Here is a 13,887-nt window from a genome sequence, read left to right on the forward strand (position 1 = left end):
GAATGGAGAGTTCAAGGTTTGGAGGGCAAAAAGAGAATGTAAAGTTGGAAATTGTAAGGAATGTAAGATTGTACGATTCCAGCATGAACCCCCATGATCAATTCCTCCATATAGCCTAGATAAAGACTATAAATTAGACGTTTATAAGGAGATAACTCAATTTTCTAACCCTTTTATTTATTTTTACTTTATGTACCGCATTGCATATAGATTTACGTAGATTATTAGATTGCACTATATTTAGGCATGTTTATATTTATAGGGTATCACCATCCTTTCATGTTTCAGCTTAGGCCCTTGAAGTTATGGTTGGCTATTTCGATTGTTTGGGTTAAGTAACACATGTTCTAAATTATTTGATTTTTAATGTTTGATTTAACCGCTATATGCAGGAACATGACATCGCGTAACACTCAAACCAACATCGACCAAGGAAAAGGTAGGATTGTCTAGCCGTCATCCATAGTGTCTTCCACATTCAACATACAAATTTGGGGAGTACCTTTTTCCTTTTCATCCCCGTTCACTTATATTCTTACTTTTGCTTTAGAACATTATAGATAATATCGGTTTTAAGTTTGGGGTGGGAAATACTTTAAATATTCTTTTTTTGGGTTTTCTTATGTTTTTGTGTGTTTGCTTTAGTATATATTAAAAATAAAAAATAAAAAAAATTCTTTTTTAGGTTGTGTGCTTGTGTGTAATTTGATTTGAGATTGGTTTATGAATCGTGGATAGGATACATGCTAGACTTATTGAAGCTCAATCTTAACAAAGTCAGTTAGAATTAATTGGTATCTTAGGAACAAAAAAAAAGTAGCGAAAGCTATGGCACATTCAAGGGTTAGGTGCATTCACTCATTATAAGCATTATAAATTATTCTCGAGATATGAATAAAAACTTTTCCTTGTGAAAGAATGACTTTTTATAAGTAATTATAATCGACCCTATTCATAATACAAGAAATGAATCCATTATCTTGACTGAGACATGTTTACTTTGTCGGATATTTATTTACAAGTTCATTAGACATGATTGTACAAAAAAAAAAAATTATAATTTAGATATCACTTAAAATTGATGGGACTGTGGCTTAAATAATTTGGATGACTATTAAACTATTAGTCACATATAAATTATTAATAATGTGGATCATTTTCTTAATGGTTGATTTTCATTTTCATTTTTCTAGTATTTATGCAAATGGTTTGACAATAGACTACTTGATTATCCCTCATATCATATGTATGGTAGAGGATATGGTATTTCCATTTTTATCCTCTCCCACTACTACTACGATGGACTAAATAAAGATAATTTATTTGCTTAAAAAATTAGACTGTATAATAAATAATATTATGAATTTTGTTATAAATTAGAGAGAAAAGAAAAGATAACAAAAAAAAATCAATACACTTTTGTGTATCTAGTTCAGAGTCAAAGTCTCATATTTATGAAGAAAAAATAGGGCTTTAAGGATTCCCATTCTTGTCCTCTTCCACTACTTGAGTCGATTGAAAAGAAAAAAAAATGAATATAGAATTTAGACAATATAATATTTTAACATAAATTTTACTAAGTAAATAATAAGAGAGTATTTGGCTATTATTATATCTTTTAAGGTAATTTTAGTTATCTCTTCTACCTAAATAGCTAATTACTTTCGTGTTAAACTCATTCCAAAATGAAGATCTCAATTTCTCGTAACAACATTTATACATCATCTTGAATTCTTCCTATTCTCATTAACAACCTTCATACATCTACAAATATTTGGCAGAAAACTAAAGAACAAAGGATTATGCAAAGAATTATATTAAAATTTCGTGAAATTCAGAGACATAAAAAATAACTAGATCTACCAAGAATTACTCATTTGAATCATTTCAAAACACTAAACAATTTAACCAATAAATGTAACATATCGAAAATGAAAATAAAAATAGTTCATACGTCGGAGGAGGGGTGACCTAGAGCTAAATGAGTAAAATCATTGACTAGACTTTACACTTCATTCTTCATAATTATAATCTATTGTCGCCATATGCCAGGGATTGAAAACTCACCCAATTGTTTCTTCCCTCTTCTTCTCTCCGTTTCTTCTCTTCTTCACAATTTCTCCTTGTGGAGTGTGTACAGATGCTGAAAAACAGAGCATATTAATTTGCCAGACATTGTAACTATATCATATATGTTAGAGTAAATTATGTAAATGGAAGAAATCCTACATACCTATATCACTAATTGAAGAAATTGGAAATGTCAATAAATTTGTCATCTCCTATCTGTACTTCCTTAAGCTTTGGTGCATTTATCTGTCCCGAACAAAATTTTGTCATTATAGGGCAGTCTTCAATTCTGAATAGATCAAGTGAAGGAAACACAAATTCATAATTATGAGAGCAAAACATGTTGAATCTTGGAAGTCCAATTAGTTCTATACGCCTCAATTCATGGAACACAATATTGCTAGCCGTTCCTTCTTTAACCAATTCTTCTTCTTCTTCTTCTTCTCTTCCAAAGATTTCTTCAATTTCGCCACAAAATCTGACACTCAGAGTTTCTAAAGCCACAAACGAGTTAATCATAGAAGCCGGGAATAAGTACTTCAACCTGCTACATAAATCAACGTCAAGATGTGTCAAATTCTGGAAGACACGGATTCCTTTAGGAACCATCCTCGTAATGTGCACCAAGTAATCATCCGTCAACAGGCATAATGATTTTAGTTGACCAAGTATGCTGATTTCTTCTTCATAGTCTTTATTAACATTTAGACCCTCAAAGTCAAATATGACATTTAGTGCCATACAACCAGTTACTTCAAGAGTTTCAAGATTTTGCAATAGTTTAATTGAATTGGATTGTGCAATGTTCACTAGATTATCACAATTTCCCACTCTCATCCTCCATAATCTTTTTGGATTTTTAATGTTTGATTTAACCGCTATATGCAGGAATATAACGTCGCGTAACACTCTAACCAACATTGACCAAGGAAAAAGTAGGATTGTCTAGCCGTCATCCATAGTGTCTTTCACATTTAACATACAAATTCGGGGAATGCCTTTTTCCTTTTTATCCCCGTTCCCTTATATTCTTACTTTTGCTTTAGGACATTGTAGATAATATCGGTTTTAAGTTTGGGGGTAGGAAATACTTTGAATATTTTTTTTTGGGTTTTCTTATGTTTCTGTGTGTTTGCTTTAATAGATTAAAAAAAAATTCTTTTTTAGGTTGTGTGCTTGTGTGTAATTTGATTTGAGATTTAATATTGATTTATGAACCGTGGACAGGATACATGCTAGACTTATTGAAGCTCAATCTTGCAACAATTAAAACAAAGTCAGTGTAGAATTAATTGGTATCTTAGGAACACAAAAATGTAGTGAAAGCTATGGCACATTCAAGGATTAGGTGCATTCACTCATTATAAGCATTATAAATTATTCTCGAGATATGAATAAAAAATTTTCCTTGTGAAAGAATGACTTTTTATAAGTAATTATTATCGACCCTATTCATAATACAGGAAATGAATCCATTATCTTGATTGAGATATGTTTACTTTGTCGGATATTTATTCACAAGTTCATTAGACACAATTGTACAAAAAAAATTATAATTTAGATATCACTTAAAATTGATGGGACTATGGCTTAAATAATTTGGATGACTATTGAACTATTAGTCACATATAAATTATTAATAATATGGATCATTTTCTTAATGTTTGATTTTCACTTTCATTTTTCTAGTATTTATGCAAATGGTTTGACAATAGACTACTTGATTATCCCTCATAGCATATGTATGGTAGAGGATAAGGTATTTTCATTTTTATCCTCTCCCACTACTACTACGATGGACTAAATAAAGATAATTTATTTTCTTAAAAATTTAGACTATATAATAAATAATATTATGAATTTTGTTATAAATTAGAGAGAAAAGAAAAGATGACAAAAAAATCAATAAATTTGTGTGTATTTAATTGAGAGTCAAAGTCTCATATTTATAAAGAAAAATTAGGGTTATAAGGATTCCGTTCTTGTCCTCTTCCACTACTTGAGTCAATTGAAAAGAAAAAAAATGAATATAGATTTATTTGAGTTAAATAACAATTAATTAAAACTACACACTTAATAGTTATTCATTTATTAGAGTTTAATAGCCATTAAAATAAAAATTCTGAAAACTGACAAGTTATTTTTCACTTGACCTCAATTTAGATAAATGAGTCAAGCATAAAATAATCCGTCCATAATATGGTCATTGTCTGAACTACTCTATTTAGCTTTAAGAACTTCGAGTATTCCAATTTTTAAACTTGTCATGATGATTTTGAGCTGTATTTTTCTTTAAATCATTTTTGGATATATCGATAAATAATTTAAGTTTAAATTATAAAAAGAGAAAAATACTTGTTCCATAAGGAAATAATATTTATGAATTTCTTAAAATATATGGATAAAAATGTCTTGCGTTTCCTTTTCATAAATAGGATTAATTTGGGCGAAATGTTTTCTAGTTATAGGCCTATCCAAGTGCAGCCCATCCATAGGCTTTTCATTATTTCTAATAAAAAAATTCCAAACTTTTGAAGGCAGAAATCTCAAACTATTTATCACCGTTTGTGTTGAGAACAAGGTTTAGATATTTTTTTAAAATAAATTTTACTAATTAAATAATAACAGAGTATTTAGATATTATTATATCTTTTAAGGTAATTTTAATTATCTCTTCTACCTAAATAGCTAATTACTTTCTCGTTAAACTCATTCCAAAAAAGATATCAACTTCTCGTAACAACATTTATACATCATGTTGAATTCTTCCTATTCTCACTAACCTTTAAATATCTACAAATATTTGGCAGAAAACTAAAGAACAAAGGATTATGAAAAGAATTCTATTAAAATTTATAGGACATAAAAAATAACTAGATCCACTAAGAATTACTCATTTGAATCATTTCAAAACACTAAACAATTTAACCAATAAATGTAACATATTGAAAATGAAAATAAAAATAGTTCATACGTCGGAGGAGGGGTAAATGAGTAAAATCATCGACTAGACTTTACACTTCATTCTTCATAATTATAATCTATTGTCGCCATATGCCAGGGATTGAAAACTCACCCCATTGTTTCTTCCCTCTTCTTCTCTCTGTTTCTTCTCTTCTTCACAATTTCTCCTCGTGGAGTGTGTACAGAACCTAAAAAACAGAGCATATTAATTTGCCAGACACTGTAACTATAGCATATATGTTAGAGTAAATTATGTAAAATGGAAGAAATCCTACATACCTGTATCACTAATTAAATAAATTGGAAATGTCAATAAATTTGTTGGCTCCTATCTGTACTTGGTAAAGCTTCGGTGCATTTAGTTGTCCCGGACAAAATTTTGTCATCATAGGGCAGTCTTCAATTCTCAATCGATCAAGTGAAGGAAACACAAATTCATAATTATGAGAGCAAAACATGTTGAATCTTGGAAGTCCGATTAGTTCTATACGCCTCAATTCATGGAACACAATATTGCTAGCCGTTCCTTCTTTAACCACTTCTTCTTCTTCTTCTATTCCAAAGATTTCTTCAATTTCGCCACAAAAATTGACACGCAGAGTTTCTAAAGCCACAAACGAGTTAATCATAGAAGCCGGGAATAAGTACTTCAACCTGCTACATGAATCAATTTCAAGATGTTTCAAATTCTGGAAGACATGGATTCCTTTAGGAACCATCCTCGTAATGTGCACCAAGTAATCATCTTTCCTCAGGTATAATGATTTTAGTTGACCAAGTATGCTGATTTATTCTTCATAGTCTTTATTAACATTTAGACCCTCAAAGTCAAATATGACATTTAGTGCCATACACTCAGTTACTACAAGAGTTCCAAGATTTTGCAATAGTTTAATCGAATTGGATTGTGCAATGTTCACTAGATTATCACAAATTGCCACTCTCATCCTCCATAATCTATTTGGAGATCCGAATGGCGTTTCCACGCTTAGTATCTTTTCTATGCTACCCGACCCGGAAATTTCCAAATTCTCCATGTCAGGCAGTTCAACCTGTGAAATTCAGTTAATTGTATTTGCCAAAGTTCTCATCATAAAACTTCATCCACAGGTCAGTAATTATAAAAATTAAGAAAAGCTGAGCCATTCTACAAAAACTGACTGTAATTGATTTTACATCTATCCTAGTACGAAATTTTAAATAAGTGAAGTTAACATCAGTTTTCCTAAATTCCCTTATTCTCCAGAATTGATGCAAGCACACAAAAGGAATGATATATACATTACCTGGTTGAGCAATGTTCGACGAAGACCAACTGCATTTGGTTGAGATCTGAAGCTTATAAAGCTACTCAAATCATCAAGTACGACTTTTTTCAGCTTTGGGAACGAAAGCGGTTCCGTAATTTCATTTTCTTGCGTGTCCATTGAAATAACTTCTTCTAACGACCGACATGACCATAAATAAAGACTTTGGAGATTAACCATGCATTTTGCAACTGACTCCGAAAACAATCTTTTAATTTTAGCACAATCATAAACTATAATTTGTTTAAGGTTGTAGAACAGTGCAGGTTCCGAGACACCCCTCGTCACATGTTCCATCCTTGGAAGATTCCCATTGTGTATCGCCTTCAGATAATGCATATTCTCCAATGCCAGAGATTCCAAATTGCCGAACATGCCACTTGAAATGGAGCCTGCAGCATCAATAAGATACTCAGAATCCAAACGGTGTAGCTCCAAACTCTTCAAGTTAATGAAACCATCTTCAACCAACTCAATGACTGGATTGTTCCAACCTATCACGTTTGATAGAAAAAGTTTGTCACTTCTTCTCATTAATGACTTAATTCTAGGTTCCAAAAGCATGTTTCGGTCAATATTTTCGAGCTTCAAATCCCTTCGAAAATCCCTATGAAAACGATAAGAAGGATCAATCCCACTTTTGTAGATTTGAAATCTTTCCAGCTTCTCGAGCTTCTCAGAGCAACTTTGTAATAATTGCAACAGAACCCGAGTATCATCTGTGATAATCTGAAGAGTGTTGAGATCCTTCAATGAACTTAACTCTTCGATAATGTGCTCTTTTTCTTCATATCTTGGGTAGAGACAACGTCCCAAATACAAATCTTCTAGTTTCTTCATACCGAACAAAAAACCAGGGGGAAGTAGGCAGGGACCTTTCTTAAACCTCAAATCTAATAACCTTAGGTTGCTAAGTTCTACCATTTCATCACGGGAAAAATCAACAGGGAGAGAAGAATCCAAGAATGTGAGAATTTCCAACTTCTTTAGACTTCCAAAGGATGACATTTCAATCTCTAAAATACAGTCGTTCAAGCACAGAGTTTGGAGACCCAGCGGCAGTCGGATCGGTGATCGAATCTGAAATCCAGAGAAATCAATAACTCTAAGTTCCTGCATATAATAAAAAAATTCTCCGGTTATGTCAATTTTCCTTCCTCCCGAATAACATTGCACCCGTAAGAACTTGAGATTCCCATACTGTAACCGACTGGGTAGCAAAATCCTCCGTTGAAATGTTAGTGAGATGGCACTGTAGGATTCATGGTTATCATGTTCTGGCCACTCTGTCCTTATATCATGTTTCACCAAATACCTATGTTCACCTTTAGATGCAATCGATAAACAAAAATCTCTGATAACATCATGCAATTTGACCTCCTCCTCCCTATATCCTGATAGTAACAAATGACAACTTTTTAGATTATCAGAGATTGCATATGTCCGATCTCTGGTATCTAATAATGTCTCAGTATATTTAAACAGTCCTAGCCCCCTTGCATATCTAACTAAACTTTCAATTGGGATGCTCTCATCTTCAAGGAAAAGAGAGCATAGCAAAAGCAAGGATCTGTGTTCATCACTTTTCAAATAGTTGTAGCTCAACTCTATACTTGAGTAGACCACATCATCATGTTGAGAATTCCGTAGTTGATTAAGTGCATTCCTCCATACACGCAGTTCACTGTCTCTGAGTGTTTTGCCGGCAATCACTAGTGCTAAAGGTAAACCTTTACACTCCTCTGCAACTTGTTCGGCTATGGCCTTCAGTTCAGTAGTGATACTAGATATCTTTGAAATCTCTGCCACATCTTGAAAAAGTGCAAAAGCTTCTTCTCTAGGCAATACTCCAACTTCAATGTTCCTTTGAGCTCCCATCCTTTTGCAGACATATTCAAAGCGTGATGTTAATAGAATTTTCAACCCCTCAGGACGATTTGATGAAGGAATTCCTAATGTTTTCAAATCAATGTCTGTCCATACGTCATCTAATATTACAAGAATTCTCTTTTTATTATCCTGAGTAAGTCTTTCGGCAAGTCGAGCAGCTCTAGCAATTTCATTGGTCTTTTCATCGATTTTCAAACTGAGCATATCAGCAAGTTTATCTTGAATTCTTATTATGTCTACATCCTTAGAAACAACTCCCATGGCGACCTCATCAAATAATCCACCTTTGACTTCAGTCATTACTTCCTTTGCCATTGTCGTCTTACCTACCCCAGGCAAGCCACATACCCCAACAATGCTGATATCTTTGTCCTTTAGAGCTTTTATTATATCCTCCTTAGTTGACATCCTTGTCTTCAAAGCCTCAGACCCATGGAAAGACGACAACTTTAATGGTGCACGCCTGCGCACCTCATCAAATTTACCTTTTTGCTGGAGCTCAACAATTGCAGTAGCCTTCTTTGTGGCATTCCTGCTCAGCGAGTAACGGGTCTTCAAATTTGGACACCTAAAGTATAGGCATCGCATTTCAGAATTTGTTGTGCTATTCAAAACTTCATCAGCCTCTTTCTTTAAGTCATCAGCCTTTTTTAACCATGCATCCACCTCTGATTTAATAACTAACGCATTTCTTTTTGCACCATCCACTGATGATTGCACATCATTTCTCTTATTTTCAAGATCTTGCACTTCAGACCTCAAATTTTGAATGTTCCTATTGTAGCGAAACATGTATTTAAATTGGCGAGAAATTGCAGCAATAGTGTAATCTGCAAGCTTCTCAACAAAGTGGCCGACAATGGACTCCGCCATTATGAGCTCTATTTTTGTCTGACGAGTTCAGTTAGTACTTCCAAGCTAACCAAGGAGATATTACCAGAAGAAAAGCAATGTTAGTGGAAGCTATTGAAGTAAGAGTCTGGTAATCACACACGAGCATAGCGAGGGACCTTGCCAAAATTCATATATATATATTTTCTCCTTAATGTTTGAAGGGAAAATTTTCTAAGGTATAGGGAAATGGGAATATATAGGATATATTACACATTACATCTAGTGTTTTTAAATTTATAATTTACATTTATACTACACTCACTATAACACAACAAAAATACTATTTGCTAAAGAATGTTGAACTTGCTTATAGGTCATTATAATTTGCTACAGAGTCTAAAGTATCTCTATTTGGAAAAAAGAAAAAAAAAAAAACAAAAACAAAAAACGTAATATAATAAGCAGAAGAAAAAAAAACTAAAACAAAAAATCCACTATGTTTATTATATTATGTAACATGGTACCTTTTAAATTTTAAAATATTTTAATATCTATCAAAATTTTTAATACTAGACACAACGATCTTTTATAACATTTTTTTTATTTTTATTTTTTACATTAATGGATGGCTTTTTATTGTGTGAGATTCACAAAATATATTATCTTCATTTTTCTGAGAACTTCAACTTGAAATGAATAAAAAATTAATGTTGTATTAAAAATATAGAAAAGTCATTCGATTTTTTATGTTACTTACTAAATTCTAGGCTAATATTAAATTTTTTATTTGTTTTGAGCAGGATTATTAGCCTCGTTTTATTTTACACGTTAATGTATTTTAAAGAGTACATGCGTAATTTTTCTGTAGTGGATGGTCTTTTTCTTCTCTCTCTCTCTCGGAAAACTTGAAAGAGATTAAAAATATAAATATTTTTAATTTAGATATATAATTTCTCCTAGTATGTTAGGTATTCTTTGGTTATAAATATGTGGTGTACAACACATAATGGAATGGACAAATTGTTCAACTAGTTATTTGTCCAAAGAGATCTTTGGAGCTCCTCACTATTGATTATAGTGAATTTTCCATCTCTATCAGTAGTTTTCTCGAATTTGGATTTCCATGTAAATCTTGTTTTCTTTGTGATCCATTATTTTCACATTGTCCATATTTTCTTGTTTAATTATTTGGCCCGATTATAACTAGTGGTATGAGAGCCAAGGTCTTGGTGGTTCTTCGAAGAGCGAAATTGGTTATTAAAGCCAGATTGAACAAGGTTGGTTGTTTCAAGGATGATAAGTATGAAATTTGAATTCTGCTTTTGGATCACAACAAGATTTTTTGTTTTGGCTGATTTTTTTGTTTTAATGCTGGAGGAGAAGCAGCATAAGGATTGGTTATATATTTTGGAAGGTTCGATGATCACTTTGAATGTAGCTGCACCTTATGATTTAATAAGCGATGACTCAGGTGGATTCGGTTGTGATCGAGTTGTTTATGGTGATTCAAACAATAATATTGGAGGATCTTCCAGTAGCTCAGGTGGAACTAGCTGTAAGTTTGTTGATCACGTTGCTCATGATAATTTGAGTAGGTTTGACAACGTAGGTAGAGTTGAAAGTGCTCATGGTGATTTGAGCAGTTTTAGTGACTCGGCTGGACTGGAAGCGAACGAGATTATTCAAGCAAGGTTGGCAAGCAAGGTAATATTGCTACTAAGCAGGACTTGAATTTAGTTCACAGTTGCTGAGTACGCCCAAAGAGGCATGGTGGAAGAGGTGAAGTAATTTGGTGGAATGCTATTGTTTTAAGAATTTGGTTGGAGTTGAAGAGTTAACTTTTATTCATTGTAATGAAATTTGTGTCAAGATGGAGATTGTTAGAATTGGGTTATGACCCAAATTGTTATTGAGTATTTGATTGAAAATATTGTTATAATAGTATTGAGAGTTGGTATTAAACTTGAAGAAGTCTTGACGAAATTCAAGAAAGATAAAGAGAATGATTTCCCTTTTTAGCAGTTTTTTAACTCCTATTTCATCCCAAATTATTCATTATTGGTTTTACCCATTGTATTGAAACTTCACCTTATATTAAACCCTTTATATATTAATTCTCCTAAATGTTAGGCATTCTTTGGTTATAAATATGTGATGTACAATACATATTGGAATGGACCAATTGTTCAATTAGTTATTTGTTCAAAGATATCCTTTGTAGCTCCTATTGATTATAGTGAATTCTCCGCCTCTACCCGTGGTTTTCCCCAATTTGGATTTCCACATAAATCTTGTTTTCTTTGTGATCCATTATTTTCATATTGTCTATATTTTCTCGTTCTTTAATTATTTTGCCCGATTATAACACAATATGGTGTGCCAATTTTCAATGAAGAAATTAAAGTTGATGAGTTTTTGAATTTGGGTGACAATGTCAATGACGATCCCATAGCTTTTTACAGGAAACCCAATACTGAAATTTATTAAGAGTATTCCAAAAAATTTAGGTAAATAGTGGATTTTATTAATGCCTATACTTTGCGGTCTTAATTTTTATTTAATAAGAAAGAAGGAGAAAGGGGAGTTTGGAATCACTTACTATGAATGAGAATGTGCTAGGACAATATGTGGATTTTAAATGGCATTTGATGTTGATTTGGTAAGTGTGAATGGTGAAAATTGTGAATTTGGATTAAAAATTTTTATTGTACTGACTTAATGCTAATAGAACTAAAAAGTAATTTTGAAAAGACTTTGGGTGAAAATATGCTAGATGAGTCAATTGCATTTTTTTCTTATCTCGGAAAGAATGTAGCAAGCTCTTTTCACGAGAAGTTGCCAGTGGACCAAACATTTGATTAGGATGAATTTTGGCTTTATATTATATTCCCCTTTTATACTTTATTAGGTCAGGACAATTCTTTATTTTTCTAAGTTAAGGATTATAAGCCAAATTCATAAAAGATCGAAATTAGGTTGGATGTATTCAATTCAAACTTTCAAATACGTTTGTGGACTTTTTATCAACTGACAGATTTTCGTAGAGTTCATGATAGGATACAGGCTTTCATAAATTCTATAGAATTATGAAGGAAAGACTTTCGAAAACTCCTATAAAACTAAATTTTCAAAGACTTTTACAAGTTTTTATGTACTTTTGTAAACTTTCATTTTAAAGGATTTTTATAAAATTTCATTCAAAAATTTATATAATCATCAAAATATTACACGTATGGACTCAGAGAATTTGAAATAATTGAATTCGTATCAAAACAATTTTACGAATAAAAGTCATCCATACTTATCAAATAAAAATAACAATGAAATTTCACAATGGACCCATGCAACAACGAAAAAGGAAAAACCCACACCGGGAAAAAATAAAAATATAAAATACTGTTATAAAAGATTAATCTTAACCTATTGAAATTTATTAATTAATAATCAACCATTAGAAAAGAATTTAATTACAAATTTATTTCATCTTTATGAAAAAAGAGGGGAACAGTTAAAAAAGTGGGAAAAAACTCAAGGAAAAATTAAACTTTAATATTTCATATATTCCCTTCAATATCATAGTGACTGGGATAAGTTTTTTCTGTTCATAATTCTTATGAAATAAAATATTGAGAGATTTTATTCTGTGTTGTGTCCAATTCTTAATATTCAAATCTGATTCAACGAGTTCTAAAATGTTGATCAACTTCTCCATGCTTCATTGCATCACGAGGCAGATAATAGAGTTATCCAGAATTAGATTCCACTTGGATTAACTTTTTCCTGACCTAGAACTAATGGTTAATTTATACAACACTAAGAAAAAAGATTAAACAAAATAAAGAACTGAAATAAATGTGCATAACAGACATATATACCTTTGCTCTCTGTGTGTTGATGATCAGCTACGGACTTGTTGAGAAAGCAGCTGCTACCGCAGAAATTTTGAAAAATGTACAGAAATCTAGTCAATTAAATTCAAGAAACTATTTCAGAATAATAACCATAATGAATCATTTAGAAAATAATGCAATTGTTCAGTTTCATTACCAGAAGCTTGATGAATAGAAAAAAATTCTGAGTTTCAATTCTTTTTGCAATAATTGATTGTGTTTCCTGTTCCTTTCATTGCATGATTTCTGAAACTGATCAAGAAAGAGAAAGCAAAGAGCAGCAAGTAAAGCTGAGGAGAGTAGATAATTAATTAGAAGTTACACAAATTGAAACTGCAATCATTTTGGCTATTGGAATAGAGCCATATATATTGTCTCTTTAGAATTTTAATTGCTTGTTAAATGGGCATCGGTGTCCCAACCAGATGGGCAAAGTAGATAATCTCTAGAGGATTAAAGTGCTTACTTTTTCTGTTTATATCATAAGCATCAGAAGAAAAGAATATTTTGTTTTAAGGCCAAAGAAGAAACATGGGTTTGTGAAATTACAAGTAAACTTATAAAAATGAGATATATTATGGGCCAAACCCACTGCCAAAGCATAAATTCAAAAGATTAAGTGAGAGGGAAAAATACTTTTCCCTAGTGACAAGTATTACAATATTTTTACTTGGTTGCGCACGCACTTTCATGTACATCACACCACTTTTTTTCCCCTTTAACATTTTGTTACTTATATATACATAATGTTGAGACAGAGGGTTGTAAAGAATGAAGTTAATGACGCGATATGAAGTTAATATGGATTGCGACAATATAATAATATATATGAAGGTTTAAAATAAAGAAGAAAAGAGAGTTAAACGCAGAGACAAGATGTATTATTAATTGACAATTTGGAGAGAATACAACAACACAGCAATTTCCCTTAA

The 13,887-nt window shown here is 31.8% G+C and overlaps 1 protein-coding gene across 6 annotated transcripts; it reads right to left on the bottom strand.

Annotated features, from left to right (window-relative positions):
- Positions 1-2,228: 2,228 nt before the first annotated feature.
- LOC111410753 (probable disease resistance protein At4g27220) lies at positions 2,229-13,346 on the bottom strand. Of its 6 annotated transcripts, none has more exons than XM_023041270.1 (5): positions 13,113-13,342; positions 12,941-12,990; positions 6,321-9,149; positions 5,314-6,086; positions 5,061-5,222 (listed from the first exon to the last, which is right to left on the bottom strand). In XM_023041270.1, exons 3-4 carry the CDS (start codon positions 9,102-9,104, stop codon positions 5,823-5,825), a joined length of 3,048 nt encoding a protein of 1,015 aa, XP_022897038.1. In that variant the 5' UTR covers positions 9,105-9,149; positions 12,941-12,990; positions 13,113-13,342; the 3' UTR covers positions 5,061-5,222; positions 5,314-5,822. The 6 variants fall into 6 exon arrangements, 4 of the variants coding, with proteins under 4 accessions (XP_022897054.1, XP_022897038.1, XP_022897029.1 ...); XM_023041261.1 differs by having other exon boundaries at positions 12,941-13,026; XM_023041286.1 differs by lacking the exons at positions 5,061-5,222; positions 5,314-6,086 and adding an exon at positions 2,229-2,316 and having other exon boundaries at positions 12,941-13,026; positions 13,113-13,341.
- Between the last annotated feature and the right edge of the window lie 541 nt (positions 13,347-13,887).

Source organism: Olea europaea, chromosome 2 (assembly GCF_002742605.1).
Source record: "Olea europaea var. sylvestris chromosome 2, O_europaea_v1, whole genome shotgun sequence".
Taxonomy (NCBI): Eukaryota; Viridiplantae; Streptophyta; class Magnoliopsida; order Lamiales; family Oleaceae; genus Olea; species Olea europaea.